This window comes from Manduca sexta, chromosome 11 (assembly GCF_014839805.1).
Source record: "Manduca sexta isolate Smith_Timp_Sample1 chromosome 11, JHU_Msex_v1.0, whole genome shotgun sequence".
NCBI lineage: Eukaryota > Metazoa > Arthropoda > Insecta > Lepidoptera > Sphingidae > Manduca > Manduca sexta.
Window position 1 is genome coordinate 5,497,642 of NC_051125.1, and position 15,908 is coordinate 5,513,549.

General features: G+C 35.3%; 2 protein-coding genes across 10 annotated transcripts in view; one reads left to right on the forward strand and one right to left on the reverse strand.

The window, feature by feature from the left end:
* The window catches only part of LOC115442957 (apoptosis-stimulating of p53 protein 2), a 228,154-nt gene extending 222,556 nt beyond the window's left edge, over window positions 1-5,598 (forward strand). For 6 of the 9 annotated variants that reach the window (XM_030168253.2, XM_030168262.2, XM_030168220.2 and 3 more), the window contains 9 exons: window positions 54-225; window positions 441-1,223; window positions 1,620-1,970; window positions 2,151-2,777; window positions 3,022-3,104; window positions 3,294-3,409; window positions 3,490-3,591; window positions 4,216-4,418; window positions 5,263-5,598. In XM_030168253.2, the coding sequence (XP_030024113.2) occupies window positions 54-225; window positions 441-1,223; window positions 1,620-1,970; window positions 2,151-2,777; window positions 3,022-3,104; window positions 3,294-3,409; window positions 3,490-3,591; window positions 4,216-4,418; window positions 5,263-5,295 (2,470 nt within the window). In that variant the 3' untranslated portion in view covers window positions 5,296-5,598. The remainder of the gene's footprint in view (window positions 1-53; window positions 226-440; window positions 1,224-1,619; window positions 1,971-2,150; window positions 2,778-3,021; window positions 3,105-3,293; window positions 3,410-3,489; window positions 3,592-4,215; window positions 4,419-5,262) is intronic. The other 3 variants (XM_037437450.1, XM_030168202.2, XM_030168245.2) reach the window with 3 other exon arrangements.
* Window positions 5,599-8,025: 2,427 nt separating this feature from the next.
* On the reverse strand, window positions 8,026-11,066 carry LOC115442811 (proteasome subunit alpha type-3). Its single transcript, XM_030167984.2, has 5 exons — window positions 10,876-11,066; window positions 10,462-10,668; window positions 9,455-9,703; window positions 8,621-8,733; window positions 8,026-8,231 (listed from the first exon to the last, which is right to left on the reverse strand). The coding sequence occupies exons 1-5, from the start codon at window positions 10,894-10,896 to the stop codon at window positions 8,054-8,056; spliced, it is 768 nt and encodes a 255-aa protein (XP_030023844.1). The 5' UTR covers window positions 10,897-11,066; the 3' UTR covers window positions 8,026-8,053.
* Window positions 11,067-15,908: the final 4,842 nt, after the last annotated feature.

Here is a 15,908-nt window from a genome sequence, read left to right on the forward strand (position 1 = left end):
AACTCGTATTATTTATCAAGTATAAAATTTTATGAGGAAAACGATAATATTAGCAGGACGAGCAACCCACCACCGATGCAGCAGTTGCCGAGCTACTCAGCAGGCACTGGCGTGAATGTCAATAGTCAACCAAAGAACCAGCCGGCGCGCGGCAACGTCGCCGCCGTCGAGCCCTACAACCACGTGCCGCACGCGCACAGCGTTACCCATAACAACAATTTCACTGTGAGTATCAAGATATACTACTGTTAAAAATGTGTAAATAACTGATCTCGGTAGTCAAAAAAAAAACAAAATCCTTTTATTGCCAGGTGAAGTGATCTTATTATACTTTGTAATCGATTTTTTAATTATTTGTTGTTTTTTTTATATATGTATCAACACAAAAAATATCAATTGTTACTTAATGATAATCAGATTTTTTTTATATTATTTTACAGGCAATGAAGCAAAACGTAATACAAAACAATGTGCCATTGAAACAACTCACACAGAGTGACAACATACAAAGCCATATCACACAAGAAGCTCATTTCGTGCAGCAGAAACAAATGGTTAACCCAATATTTAATGGATACCCCCACACGCAAACGCAAGACAGTCAGTATCCCGGGCAGTACCCAAACAAACATGAGAATTTCCACGTACAGCAAGGGATAAGTACTGCATATGAGCAGAAAACCGACAAATATCAAGACTACTTAAAACCCCAATACAGTCCGAATAGCACAAGCAGTTCAAATAGCAACCAAACTGGTAAAGAATTGAAAATAAATGAACAAGAATTCCTCCCAGAATTTGCGGCTAGCAAATCTGATCCAAAGTATCAAACGCTGCCGTATAACACTAAATTCCCTCAAAACAATGGTAAGAAGCCAGACAAGAACAACGAAAACCAAGATCCGAAGACTGCTATAAACGTGAATCATATGACAGTCCATTCTACGCCTCTATCTGTTGTGAACAAGAGTTTGGCAACGCCTCTAAGTCAAGCTGAAGCAGCATATCAACAAGAACTAACATATCAGTTGCAAAAATCCGATTCCTCAACAAGGTGTAACCAAGAGGGGAAGGAAAATCATGCATATCCTCAAAATAGGCTAAGTCAAGGCAGTCAGAATGACTCGAAAAATAGTGCGGGCAAGAGTCAGCAGAGCAGCGTCTTGAAAGGAAGCTCGCCGAGTCTGGGCTCCAGCACGTCTGCTAGTTCTATAGGATTTGGGGTAAGTTCGAATGGATGTGGCTTTTTGTGTCAGAGTGCGCAAATTTCAATTCATAATTCGACATTTTTGTACATAATATCATATTTTTATTTTTGTGTGCATTAGTTCCAAAAGGCAGGTTATGAGTTTACTTGATGATTGTTTATTTTTTACCATTTAAAATAATACCGCGGTACCTTAATGCTTAAGAGTGTATTCAAATATACAGAAATAAAAGATATTTCAAAAGCTTTTTTCGGTTCAATATGGGACCAAAAAATATTCTAATAATTTTAACTTTTTTACATGAGTCAAGTAAACGTCTACTAGCCTATATTTGTACAATAACAGCTTACATCGCATTGCTATTAGCTCACACTAGCATCTGTAAATATCATCATCATTCATTCATTACAGAAGCCCGTATCGAGTGTAGCACCCACATCAGTACAGGTGTCAAGTGGCAAACCGTCACCCATATATCAAACATCATCCACTAAGATACAACCGGTCCAACCGCAAACGGTTCAGACCCAAAGTATTGCATCATCCAATCATGTAGCTAGTAACGTGACGTCCCAACCCCAGATGATTAGGAACACGGCGTCAGGGTTGTCCACGAGTGCCAGTAACTTCGGCGGACAGAACGCCTCTTCGCAGAGCATACTGTTGTCGCCACCGCAAAGCGCCAGCACGCCGCTCTCTACTCCGGATGTTAGTACGGACAAGTCTCCGAAGCCGGCGTTGCCTCCCAAACCGACGATCAAGGTAGATTCATATACCAGTACTAATATTAAGTGTGAAATGCGTTCTTATTTATCTTTATCGTTTGGCGACAATTATTATTTTAATTGCAAATGGATATGACAAACTATCGTTCAAGCCGCATCAGACTATACTTGTACATGTTTCAGACCATTAATCATTATTTAATTCTCCGAATTCCAGACCCCACCCAGACAATCGGTGAACAACGACATATCCACCACGTTTAACCAGACAGATACGACACCAATGCCCACCATACCACTGCCGGAGTCATCAAACGACAGTGAACAAACACAGAGCCAAAAAGAGTCCAGTAATGGTAGTAATAACAACGAAATGATTATCAAAGCTCGGCCTTTAACAATAAGAAAGCCACCGCTTAGCGAACAGCCTAAATTAAGAAACCTAAATAACGCTAAGAATGGTATAAGTGTAAGCATAAATCGACGGATTGAAATGCCGCCAGCATTTTTGTTTCCTGAAATGGATCATTTGAACATTGAAAATGAAAACGGCCTAAAAGATAAAACGAAACTGAAGGACGAAGTAGATAGATCTGTGAGTGACAAAGAGGATAGTAAAGATAACAATATAGTGTCAGATATAACGGAGCAGATTAGTTCGGTAGATTTGAACGGTCAGGATTCTCAGGGGCCTGAGAATGTACTGAGGCGGACAAAGAAGGGCAACTTGAAACAAGGTGGCAAAGCGCCGCTCGCTAGGCGTGTAAGCTTCGATCCCCTCGCGCTGCTGTTGGATGCCAGTTTAGAAGGAGAGTTGGAGCTTGTTAAGAAAACGGCAACTCAGGTAATTATTTCCATAACTCATAACATGTTTTGAGCCCACCACAAATTTTCTCAAATCCTACGTTTTCTTTAACAAAGCAAGTAATTCTGTGAGTGTTCACTGTAATTATAGTAATTAATATTATCCATTATAAATTATGTTGTAAATTTAGGTTCGTGTGTCAAATGTCTATAGGTTTGGCCGTATATGCTTTCGGAAATAAAAGGTGTGAGAATATATTTGATGTTATTCCTATATTTTCCAGGTGCAGAATGCAAGCGCTGCAAATGACGAAGGGATCACGGCCCTCCATAATGCTATATGCGCGGGTCATTACGAGATCGTCAAGTGAGTACTGATAGAAATTTATGTAAACTTTCCCATTAAAAGCTTCAAAAATGGTAAAAATATGTTAAGAAACTATAAAGATAATAAATGTTTGAAAAATATTGTCAATCGGGATCCAGATATAAAGCCTTAATTTGTAGTCATGATAATTTAAATAAAAATAAAGCAAATTGATTTTGTTAATTTCAGATTCCTAGTGGAACTAGGCTGTGACGTGAACGCGCAAGATTCAGACGGATGGACGCCGCTTCATTGCGCTGCGTCTTGCAACAATCTGTCCATGGTCCGCTTCCTCGTCGATAATGGTATATTAATTTTAAAAAATCAAAAGTAATAGCACTCTTAGATATTTACTATCGGTATTAATTGCAATTTCGTATTATAGGCGCGTGTATATTCGCAACGACTCTTTCTGATCACGAGACGGCAGCTGAGAAATGCGAAGAAGATGAGGAAGGTTTCGATGGATGTTCAGAATACCTCTACAGTGAGTATTGAATATCGGTTTCTACAAAATAAAAATATTTTTCGAGCTAACAGAAGCAGAAGAACACTAGTGAAAGTTATCAGCAAAAACACTAAGTACCGACATCCCGGCAACTGTATACGAACGTACCTAATGGTAAAACTGATACTTATTGGTTGTAGTTTTAAATAATTACATGGCTTGGAAAATAAAATATTATAAATTCTGATTATGTTCATGAATTAACTAGTTTCATATCTGCTATGGCTTTAAATGGCGAAATATACACTTGCCCACTGCTGAGCACGGGCCTCCTCTACTACTGAGAGGGATTAGGCCTTAGTCCACCACGCTGGCCTAGTGCGGATTGGTAGACTTCACACACATTCGAAATTCCTATAGAGAACTTCTCAGATGTGCAGGTTTCCTCACGATGTTTTCCTTCACCGTTAAAGCGAGCGATAAATTCACAAAGAATACACACATGATTTTTCAGAAAAGTCAGAGGTGTGTGCCCTTGGGATTTGAACCTGCGGACATTCGTCTCGGCAGTCCGTTCCACACCCAACTAGGCTATCGCCGCTTAAATAAGTAATTCCCTTCATAATTTGAATGTCATTAACGACAAAATTTAAATCTCTCCAGGCGTTCAGGAGAAACTCGGCATAATGAACAACGGTGTGGTGTACGCGGTGTTCTCGTACACGGCGGCGCGCGGCGACGAGCTCTCGTTCGAGACGGGCGCGCGGCTCCAGGTGCTGCGCAAGGGCGACGACAACGAGCGCGAGTGGTGGTGGTGCCGCGACGACGCAGGCCACGAGGGATACGTGCCCAGGAACTTGCTTGGGGTATGTTATAGTAGATTAGCAATTCTATGGTGTTATACATTCGTAAGTTTGTGACGATGTTTTGCATATAATAGACTACCTCACACCCAGGAACTTGCTTCGGGTTTGTTGCTTTATAATAGATTAGCAACTCTATGGTGTTATAAATTCGTAAGTTTGTGAAGATGTTTGTCACATAAACTACTTCCCGGATTATAACACATCTCGACTTCAATTAGGTATATAATGGGACTTTTGGTAAAGGAACATAAATTAGTAGTCCTGGGTTCGAGTCCCAGGTTTAGTAACTATTTGCGTTAGTTTTTCGGACACGATTTACCTGGACTTGAATCTCCAAGGGAAGCGAAACGTGAGTCAAAAGACGGGGGTTACAAACTAATGTAGATTGTATTTCGAAGTTTGTAACTCTGCGTCACAGAGTGAGATAAGAAGACGTAGAAGTTGAAACATGAAGGAATTATCTATATATATAAAATTGAATATTGACTTCCCTTGGTCACGCCATAGCTTGAAATGACTTAACTAATGTCATTCATCTTTTTTTGAAAGTTACTTACTTACTAAACTAGTACTATATAGAAGGTTTTTATGGAAAGAAAAATTGGAAAATTTTAGAAAACTTACTTAACGACTAATTTAACTTCACGTCTTAGATGTATGAGAATTTTGAAATATCACGTTAGTCCCCAAAATGGTTTTAAGTAGAAACTAAAAGCCGTAGATCGAATTGAATATTCACAGCTTGAATCAGACAACGTCCGTCGGATATGTACTTAATGTCCCGTATAACTTAATGTCATTTAAAATTAAAATATAATTAATATTCTTTTTTTCTGTTTTACAGTTATATCCACGAGTAACCCCGCAGCAAGATTGAAAAAAAATATTAATATTATGACCTAATTATTTTGTAAATACAATTAGTTCTTTTTATTTTTTATGTATTTATATCACTGTAATCTAAAATATCGAATATTGTATACAATTTTATCAGATCTAATATTTTGTAAATATGTAACTGTTTTAAGTTCAAAACGAATGAGATTATATTGTACATTTTATAAATATTGTGAGTCATCATTGATATTGGTCATAAAATTTGTATATTGTTCTTAGCATGTCTGCAAATGTTGTGAGATATTACACATAAATTGACAATACAAATAATTATGAAGAAATATCATTTTGTTTTTTTTTTATCCTACATTAGGAAATGTAGGGTAATCGTGACTCAATCACAAAATATTAAACTATATTTACTTTCCGCTTATGTGTATAAACAATTTTTTCACCAATAATAAAATTTATATGGGAACACAAGGGAAGCACCAGCTTTCAAATAAAAAAGAATCATTAAAATCCATTCACCCAGTCAAAAATTCTATATTCTTATAAACATAAAAAAATACTGTCGAATTGAGAACCTCCTCCTTTTTTGAAGTCGGTTAATAAAAATAATGTCAACTAGATACCTATTTCTATTGTCCTAATCGCAAATATGTAATTACAACAATTATAATTGTATTAAAAAAAAATCTTATATACGAATCAATAATTGGGATTATATTTATATTAAAATTTTATTATTATCACGCCATCTGCTTATAAACCCATTCTGCTGAGGGCAATCATCTGTTCTAAACATAAAGAGTTGTTGTGGGCAGAGGGCGCTGTTTTATAAATCTCGAAAATCTGTTATAAAAATTATAATTAGTAGGTACAACAAGGAAACAATAATATAATGATATGTAAGGCGCAGGATATATATAATATAATGCGCACGTAACAAAGGAAACGCGCGATACGGTGGAGTTAGCTGATATAAAATAAATAAATTGTCTAGTAAGTAAGTATATATAAAACGTTCGTAAGTAATGTCAACTCGTAAGTTATTATTATATTAAAGTTGTACCGCTCTACTATAATACAATGGCGTATTTTGCTTTAATTACTGATGGTTGTATAAACGATTGTACCGAAGTTTCAAGCTTTGATGGCGCCATCACAGACTAATATATAATACTGGGGCGCCACTCGCCACTATCATTGTGGGGTTTTATTTATCCGATGGTATTTATCCCATTAAATTGTCTACAAAGTATATTTACCTCCACAAGTTACCCATAATATTAAATTCGTCATCATGGGATAAAGATAAACACAACGTTTATCCCCGCCTGAGGCGCACCTTGTGCACCTACTTTTCGCCATGCTCTTTTGCATATTGTATAATATGTAACCGTGCCGCTCACCAGAAACACCCAGTATAGGATTTTCGGACCAGAGATTTGAACCTATGATGAGCGGTAGTCCTATCTGCGGAAAAGAAAATTAGATTAGATCTACAAGATATTATCTACTTCTGAGATCTCCATCGGTGTTAGCAGTTTTTTTTCAGTTTCTATTTCGTAAGCAGCATAACACAATATACGGGCTAGAAATCAGTATTACCTATACCTATCTACACAAGCAGAGACGGCCTTTGGGGGAGGCGAACCGGGCAACCGCCCGGGGCCTCGCGCTTACAGAGACCTCGCGCAATGCCTCGCAGGACCATTTTTTACATTCTTACCGACGAAACTGTTAAAACAGGAGAACGTTTTTTTTACTCTGCCCGGGGCCTCGCGTCTGTTTCTTTTTGTTTTCCCCTGGGGCCTGGCCGCGTTTAGGGCCGCCACTGTACACAAGCCTTAGTTTCAGCGGCGGGCTTGGGTCGGTGAACCAAGCAACTACCCAGCGCCTCGTGCTTAGACGAAAGATCTTTTTTTGTCACCACCCTGTTTACGTTTACCAACGTATAAATTTTAGGCAACTTACTTACGAAATCAGGACCTTGTTTTTTATTCCCGTTCGGGCCTCGTGTCTGCACTAAGGCATAAAGAAAATTGCCTTCACAAATATAATCCCCTGGAGTCTCGTGTTTGTTAAAGTTGCCCCTAGGTACTTAGTTTCATTTGCTTCGGCACTGAGCAGATCGCCTCCAGCCTACAAGATCTAGAGTGAGACAGCTGTCTTCCCAGGCACAGTAAGTTGAGGTAGAGTGAAACAACCATAATATCTCTATCTAATTTTTTTTATTTGTTAATACTGATTTGACACGGGGCCGAGATGCCATATAAGGCAGTTTTGATTATTTAGTTTGAAGCCGACTTGTAGATTTAAAAACTTATTACAAAATTTCCATCAAAATCTTCTTGACTATGAGACGGTTTTTTTTACAAATTAACAAGCTATTTTCAAGTACTTAAGAATCGTATGTTACTCGGAATATTTTATATGTGTAGTCAGTCAGCCTGTACCAAAAACCTAAAAACATGTTAAGTATTTTTTTTTAAATATTAACGGGGCGCAGTAAATTGATTATTTTATAATATTGGAAGTATGGCTATTAATTTAGCTTAGTAAAGAAAAATAAATAATGATAAAACACATATTTTTTATTTCTGGTTTCATTTCTATTTCCTCTTTACAGCAGAACATCATCATCATCCTTCATTGATTGATATATATTTCATTCATCATCAACCACCGATGCAAAGGAATATTTTACCAGAATAAATTAATACGAAAAATAAAACTTGCATAAATATCAACAATAAAATACAAATTATATAGTAAAAATTTATTATCTATGTTTACATATCGCCCTCATCAGAATCTTCGATATCGGCCAGTGCCTGCTTCGCGAGGTTTTCAGCTTCGGCGGCGAGCTCCCGTGGGACTATTTGATGGCGTCCCTTCGTGTCCTTAGACACCCAGGATAGCTCCAACTCAAACTGCTTGTCTTTAAGCTCGTCGTGTACGAGATAGATTCTGTAAAAAAAAATGCATATTAACTTACACATGAATAATTTCGTATTGTGCAACGGAAGTATGAACTGAAATTAATTAATATGTAAAGTAAAATATATGAGGACATAAAGATTTATGCCTATCAAAACCAATCTGTTATAAAGTTATTGATCTGTTTCTCCAAAATTTAATCCATCGCACATGGTTTATCAAATATTTTTCTTACTATCTATATATGAAAGTTCTTTACACTCCCTGAACTTGCAAAACAAAGATTAAGCCTATGGGTTTAGATTTTCCCCCCATCAGGCATACAGTTACTGAAAGTATAGAAATTTAGAATTATGGAGGAATGTTAAATTTAAGAATAGGATAATTTATTAAGGCGGAAGAAAAAAAAATATACTTACATCCTTGCTGCCTCCTTCACCAAGTCTTTTACAGTCATGTCGGCGAGTTTTAGCTTTTCAATTTCAGTCTTCGCAGCTTGCTTTGCTTTACCTACTGCACATCCAAAGTATGACTGAAATCAAAATAATATGTTATTATAAACAACCTGTTCTTGAATTATTTAACCACAATATAATACAACTCTTTATTGTACACTTGTGATAAAAAATAAAAACACAATACTATGACAGTCTTATCAATTTAAGCGATCTCTTCCAGACAATTGAGAGATAATTCACTTGATTACTAACTATTACATGGTTTGGATGTGCTATGAATTATATATATCACATGAACCCAAGTCTTTTTCAGTGAGAATGTCCCATAACTCCAAAAGCTAAATAAAGGGGAATCACGAATTATTGGCTTTTCTAATATTTATCAACATGACAATTTTATTACGCTTACATATGATCAGTGATCGAGCAAATAGTGACTGACCACTTAAATGATCAAATAAATGCCATAATCAAAATTTATCACTATCTTCCATTGTCTTGACCTGGCTAAGTTTATCTCAGCTGCTGTATTATAGGCTTTTTGAAGTTCTTTTTCCTCTGAAAACACTCCTGGTTTTGTGAGTATTTTTAATTAGATATGTGATAGTTAGTCTCTTGTATGAAATTGACCGGGTAAGTCCAACTTGACTATGTGTTAGGAATCATCCTATCATAATATCTTTAGGATTGCATATCAGGCAGCCCTTTCTAATTCATTATCAGGATGGTGACGATTTTGTTACCATAGAGCTAGTGGTTAATAATCAAATTAAAAACCAGGTATCAATTACTCACAAATGAAACTCCACTGGGATCCAACATGTACATCTGTGGACCCTCATAATCGGTCCAGGTGCCCATCACAACGGAGCAGCCATACGGACGGACAGCACTGTACAGTGTGTAGGCATGCATGTACATAGACACACGCTCATTCAAATACTTCAGTGGTACATGAGTTCCATACTGTGATCTATAGTTTGATGCTTCAGAACGAGCTGTTTCCACAATTTGCCTGGCATCGGAGATGAGACCCGCAACAGCCTGAAATATTTAGATGTTTAAAGTTTAATCTATTGAAATTTTAATATTTTCTTGATATTGAAATTCAGATTTCTTGATTTTGGGCTGTATTATGTAATGAAACATGTGCATAATGAAATGAAACATATAACAAAGATCATTAATGGTAAAGCAAACTTATGATATTATAAATGTGGTTCATGAAGATATTGGGAAGTTTTAATTACAGTAAAATATGCCAATATAATGACAACAAAGGGAAGTGAAATACATTGTACTAAATGAACATCATATAAAACATAGCCATAGAAATTAAACATCTGATTTTTGTTAGGTTTTAGTTTAAAAGAGAGAAAAAGTGCAAATTAATTCACCATTTTCGAGTTGGCATTTTATTGCACTTTTCTCCTCAAAGTTTTATGATGTATCAATGTCATTGCCCATTGTCAATATAATGGAAATCATATTAAGGGGATTCTGCTGTATTAGATTAACTTCTAATTCATGTTTTAAATGAAATTTGGGACACAAATAAGCCATACTCGGGATTAGTTACTTATAACCTGAAAAAATGCAAAATGGAATATTTATTCTAGAAAACCTATTTTGTTATTTGTGATGTTTTGTTTTCCATTTTGGTTCTCAGGCTAAGCACTAGAAAAATGCGTTCATTTTTCAATAAAAAAAAAATCTAGATTTACCCATGAGTTCAATTGTTTAAAAGAAGTAACTTTAGGTAAGAATAAAGGTTTGATAAAAAATATTTGGCATTTATTTACCATTCCAACATGTTCATCGACATGGAATATTCTCTTGTTGGCGCCAGGCTCGTACAGTTTGGATGTCACAAGTTTTTCAACTGCAAATACTACACCATCTTTTCCGCGAAGACCAATGACTGTTCCAGAGTTTTCTACGGCTTTGGCTGCGTATTCTACTTGAAACACGCGACCATCCGGCGAGAATTGTGAGGCTGAGAGATCGTACTGTAACATAACAAGCGCCATGAATAAGCAAATTTATACGCATAATATATAACACATAATATTGACTTAATTACTAGCTTATGCTTCTATTATCATGAGTCGCTATTAATAATTGAATAATGCACAGAATTTTGAATCTAAAACACCGTAACAACAATATAAGTATCAAGTTTTGAAAGTATAACCTAATACTAATAAATTACTTACGCCAGTGCCGATAGAACTCATGATTGTTGATTATTTAACGAATGCTATAAAATTAAATTTTATTATTACTAATTTTTCATTGAATATCCGTGGATTCGATACCAATAATATATTAGTGTTCGGCGGCGATAAAACTTTAGCAACAAGATGACAGTCATCGGCTTGTTTTCTTTGTCACATATTTATTATGAAGGAGTACGTTTCATTTCATGTAAATTTACGATCGAATAGTGTATAACAAAACTTATTCATTATTTATTTTCGGTCAAAAGTGGCGATAATAATTATTTCTTGTATGGTTTCTAAATTTATATTGGGACTAATACCACTAATTTTTTTTTATGTATTTTAAAATTTTTATCAATAACGGCTGAAGGTCCACAGCATGCTAAAAATGTAATTGAGAACAAACTAAAAATGAGTAGACTGGATAATTGCCATATAATAAAAATATACAAAAGCATTGACATATATATAAAAGGTAATTATTACATTACTTTAGTAATAAATCACCAATAAATTAAAACAATCGTTGTTGTAATAATTAAATATCAAATAAAAAAAAAAATCTGTACTGTAGAGAGGTTTTCATTACAATACCATCTATTGGTATTTTTAAAAAAAAAATTTCATTTCTCTTGTGACGAACAAGTTCAAAAATATGAAAACAGATGACGCTTTTATAAACGTTTAGATAGCACAAAAACTGCATTTTCTGTAAAAAAAAAACAGTTTTTATGATTATATTTTTATATAATAAACAAGTCATAATATTTTATAATATTATGAAATACCATGCCGTCGGTATGCTTAAAAAACCCATATATCGATAGTCTGACCAGGAAAATTAAGAACATTTGGAGACGCCACTTTTGCTTTCTCATTTATTCAAAGATGAGTATAGTCTAGAGCAGTGGCTCTCAAACTTTTTAAATGACGGAACCCTTTTGGGAAGCAAAATACTTGATGGAACCCTACAATAAAACAATTGTTTTTATACGCGCGCTCACAAGTATACTACCCGCTCGTTTTAAGTTTGGCGCTGGCGATAGGTATGATGTTCGAAAAGTAGCGTCAGCAAAATATAATTATTATAAAAATATTTTTTATTTAATTGTAACAATAAAAATTGTGTACGTACATATTTGGGTAAAACTATGACACATTATAAGTTTTGTTGTCACGTGGGGGAGAGTACGCGCATTCCACAGACCGGCAAACTTAGAGCGAACGGGTTGTACAAGTATAAAATTGTTGATACGAAACTTATAAGATATTGTACCAGCTATTGTAACACATGTTTCTACAAATACAAATAAATAAATAAATAACGTTCATAGCGTCTTGTCTCCGCGCGGCCGCGGAGCGACCAGAGAGAGGTGTTTTGATTTTTTTTTCTAAATTCTTGCGGAACCCCGACAGAGGTATCACGGAACCCTAGGGTTCCGCGGAACACACTTAGAGTATAGCTGGTCTAGAGCATTTCTTGTAACAGACCATGTAGCCCTCGCCATTACTTAGTTTTATTGAAGTTCACTTTGAACACAACGGTCAATATTTTGTTACAAATTGTTCTTATAATTCATTAGAACATTATAATGCTCTAGCAAATTCTTTATTCTATACTCACTTTTAAAGTTATCGTTCTTGATACCTATATAATATAGTGTAGCTATATAACATAGTGTCAATCAGTAAGTACAAGAAATTATTTAGTTCCATATTTTACCAGAATATGACGATCCTTTTTATTTTTTGATCAGGCTAAGTATATTTGTATTGGAAATACTTCATGAAAACTAAAAAATAGTGAACAAGCCATATATACCTCTTAATTTAAATACATATGTTGTATCACAGTCATCCTGAAAAATATTGCGACAAGGCGTCAGCAGCGTCTTTTACAACCTATACTTATACTGTTTTGTTTGTTATGTAATCGTTTATTTATTATTTTGTTTCTTAATTATCCTTATAGTCCCATTTGCTACAAAGCGCCCTATCTCTTCTTCCCCCTGCAACTCGTAGTCGGAAGCGTCGTCGTCGGACCCCGACGATGGAGGAGGAAGAAACAGAGGAGCTCTGAAGCCCCCGCCTCCCAAGCGTTTTCAGCGCCCGCCGCGAAAGGTGTACCTTTTTATATGTATAAAGGTACGCAATTGTAATGAGAAAATGATGCAAGATGTCATTATTTATATAAACTCAAGCGTAAACCTGGCGAAAATACGCCAATTTTATTTTCTCGAAATCTGTACGACAATCAAGAATTCAACCCAAGAAAGTTCCTTGTCGGACCAACATGGGAATTTCCGAAGTGTCTGTGTAGAAACTAGAAACTTAGTTCCTTGAGACATCTGGCTGTTACAAACCGTGCAGTATACGCGGATCATATTATTGTATGTGTGTAGGTAGTTGCAAGCCCGCCGCGTGCGAACTAGCAATCCCATGCGCCTTCGCGTGAAAACACAATGATTTCCCTCGAGTACACCATTCGATTTTGTCATAAAAATAATGTATGCGCTGTATCCACCACGATCTCATTGTTTAACCGGCAGGATTGAGTATTTATTGGCCAATCTTGTTTCTGTCAATGTTATTAAATGGTTGAATTTATTACGATTTATTGACATAAGTAGTTGAACTATGAAAAGCATCGGTAAGTATTCGTTTTAAGTTGGTACATCCCTTCAATCCCCACAGAGAAAAGACTGAATTAGTGCACCCATTATTAGGAATTCTGTGAACAAAAAACAAACAATTTAGTTTTATCTATTTTTTACACAGACACATTAGAGAATATGAAATATATCAATTTATATTTGCAATTGTAATTACACTTTCGTATCTTTTCAAAATCTCTACAATTTATTGGTTTAGACACTATAATTGGCTAGGTACTCGCTTGTTGGCGCCATCTTAGAAGATATAGTGAAATGTAAATAAACACTGGCACCCTTGAAAGGGTTCGAGAGCTCCCTTCGAGTGGTGGAATAAAACAAAATGAGCTTTTCCACGCAGATCAATATCGTGGAGCGTGCATTTTATGTTTAGTAAAACTGGGAATATGAATGAGATTCTATGTTTATACAGGAACACTGAACGTGCCACAAGAAATACATTTCTTGGAAGACTCCGAAACTGTTTATCGATGAGAAAAGTATCCCTGTCTGCCAGAAATTACGGAGTATCTGAACGTCTATCTAGATTTTGTATTTTCACTGTAAGCTGATAGTATAGAAAAACTATATTAAATTGAATATATCACACTAGCTTTTGCCTGCAGCTCCGCCCGCGTGAAATACTTTTTTCGGGATAAATATTTACCCGGGATAACAATTAGCCTATAGCACTCAGAAGTAATGTAGATTCTTAATAGTGAAAAAAATCAGAATCGGTTGAATAGTTCTTGAGATAAACAAACAAACTCTTTAGCTTTATGTATTAGATTGTGTGGATAAAGATATCAGTTTCTGTCTTGGTTCTTGTTCTATATTATGAGTAACGATGCGTATCCACAAAATGATATTTTTATTTATTAAATTCGTTTCAGTTCAACAAATTACAGAGTTAAGTCTAAATAAAAATAACGGGGCACATGCAATCTACATCCACACTAATGAAATTAACAAAACTCCGACCACAAGCGAATTAAAAACACGGTCATACATGTTTTTCCGTCGGACATTAAGTAAATATTCCTGTAATTGTATTGTGTAAAAAAATGCGCGGATAAATTTTTCGGGAGCAAGCCTGGTTCGCATACGAAATGAGCCACGCCGGGATTATTATTTGCGTTGCCTGACATCCTAATTAACGTGACTTTTTTCTTTGTTCATCAAGTAGAATTATTCTCGTATCCACTCGTATAATGTACAAGTATGACGCAAGTTGAATGAATAACAAAAGAAGAAAATGCATTGGAGTAATTCAGTGCTGCTTTTAAAAGGAATACATTGTCTTTGATCAGTACAATGGGTTAGAAATATGATCTCTTTGGGATTAGATATTACTTGATGCGTTGCATGTGGGAGTATTAGATATTTCGCTCTGACGTTCTTTGTGGTTGGGGACTGGTGAGGTTATTAAACTTGTCATAATCTCTACTATGTATTTTATGTTAATTGTTAAATGTAATTGCATTTCATATTATTTTTAAGGCAGGTCCACAATGCTACATTTATATCATCATTACTTACCAAGTTTTCATCACATGCTGATGCTATTTACATTTTCCGGATCCCCTTTATCAGTAGTTACAGTAGTAGATTAATAAAGTAGGTAAAGAAAAGTTAGATTTCATTATATTTCAAATTGTAGATAATCGACATGCAGTGGCAGCTTTGATCTTTAATTTTGCATGATTAGTGGGACTATAGAATAATTTTCAAGAAACACATAATCTATATTATGTTCCAATCATCATATTCTTAAATAATTTTATAAACATCGGAGATTACTTACATTACCCACTTTGTACATTAACCTACTTTAGACTATAAAAACTTCCCTTCAAATAACGTCCATGTTAAAAAAACGACACAGCCCAAATACCTTTAACGTTTGTCAAAAACAATAATTCGGACGCGTGTGAGATGCGACGGGCATTGGTATGTGTCCATTTGTTGATAGTGTGTACTTTTATGCTAAAACGTTGTATTTTGAATGTGACTTTCCGAATCGTAATGATAATTTAATATATTTTTTAAATAATTTAAATATTATTAATCACTCATGATTTACATGTTTCAATAATCTTTATAATAAAACTCTATAAGTAATTCGTGTATTTGTATGTATATCTATAACGTATTTACTTTCTATTTATATTCATGACGTTCTAGATTCAAACTTATGAGAATACGACGTAAGACATAAGTTTGAACACTACAATTATTTGAAATGGAAAACAATGTATACAACATTGGTTGTAACACAAACCAGTATCTTGATCTTTAATTGTTAAATAACACATTAAGGGTACAAAGGAATACGAGTGTTGAATTAAACAGATCAGATCAAAGGCGAAGCAACAA

What these genes read in the sequence shown, in the direction of transcription:
- LOC115442811 (XM_030167984.2), bottom strand. Translation starts at nt 10,896, where the DNA reads ATGAGTTCTATCGGCACTGGC. An exon ending in TGAGTTCTATCGGCACTGGC is followed by an intron (nt 10,669 to 10,875) that starts GTAAGTAATTTA and finishes GTTATGTTACAG; the next exon opens with TACGATCTCTCAGCCTCACA. An exon ending in GTGAAGGAGGCAGCAAGGAT is followed by an intron (nt 8,232 to 8,620) that starts GTAAGTATATTT and finishes TTTTTTTTACAG; the next exon opens with AATCTATCTCGTACACGACG.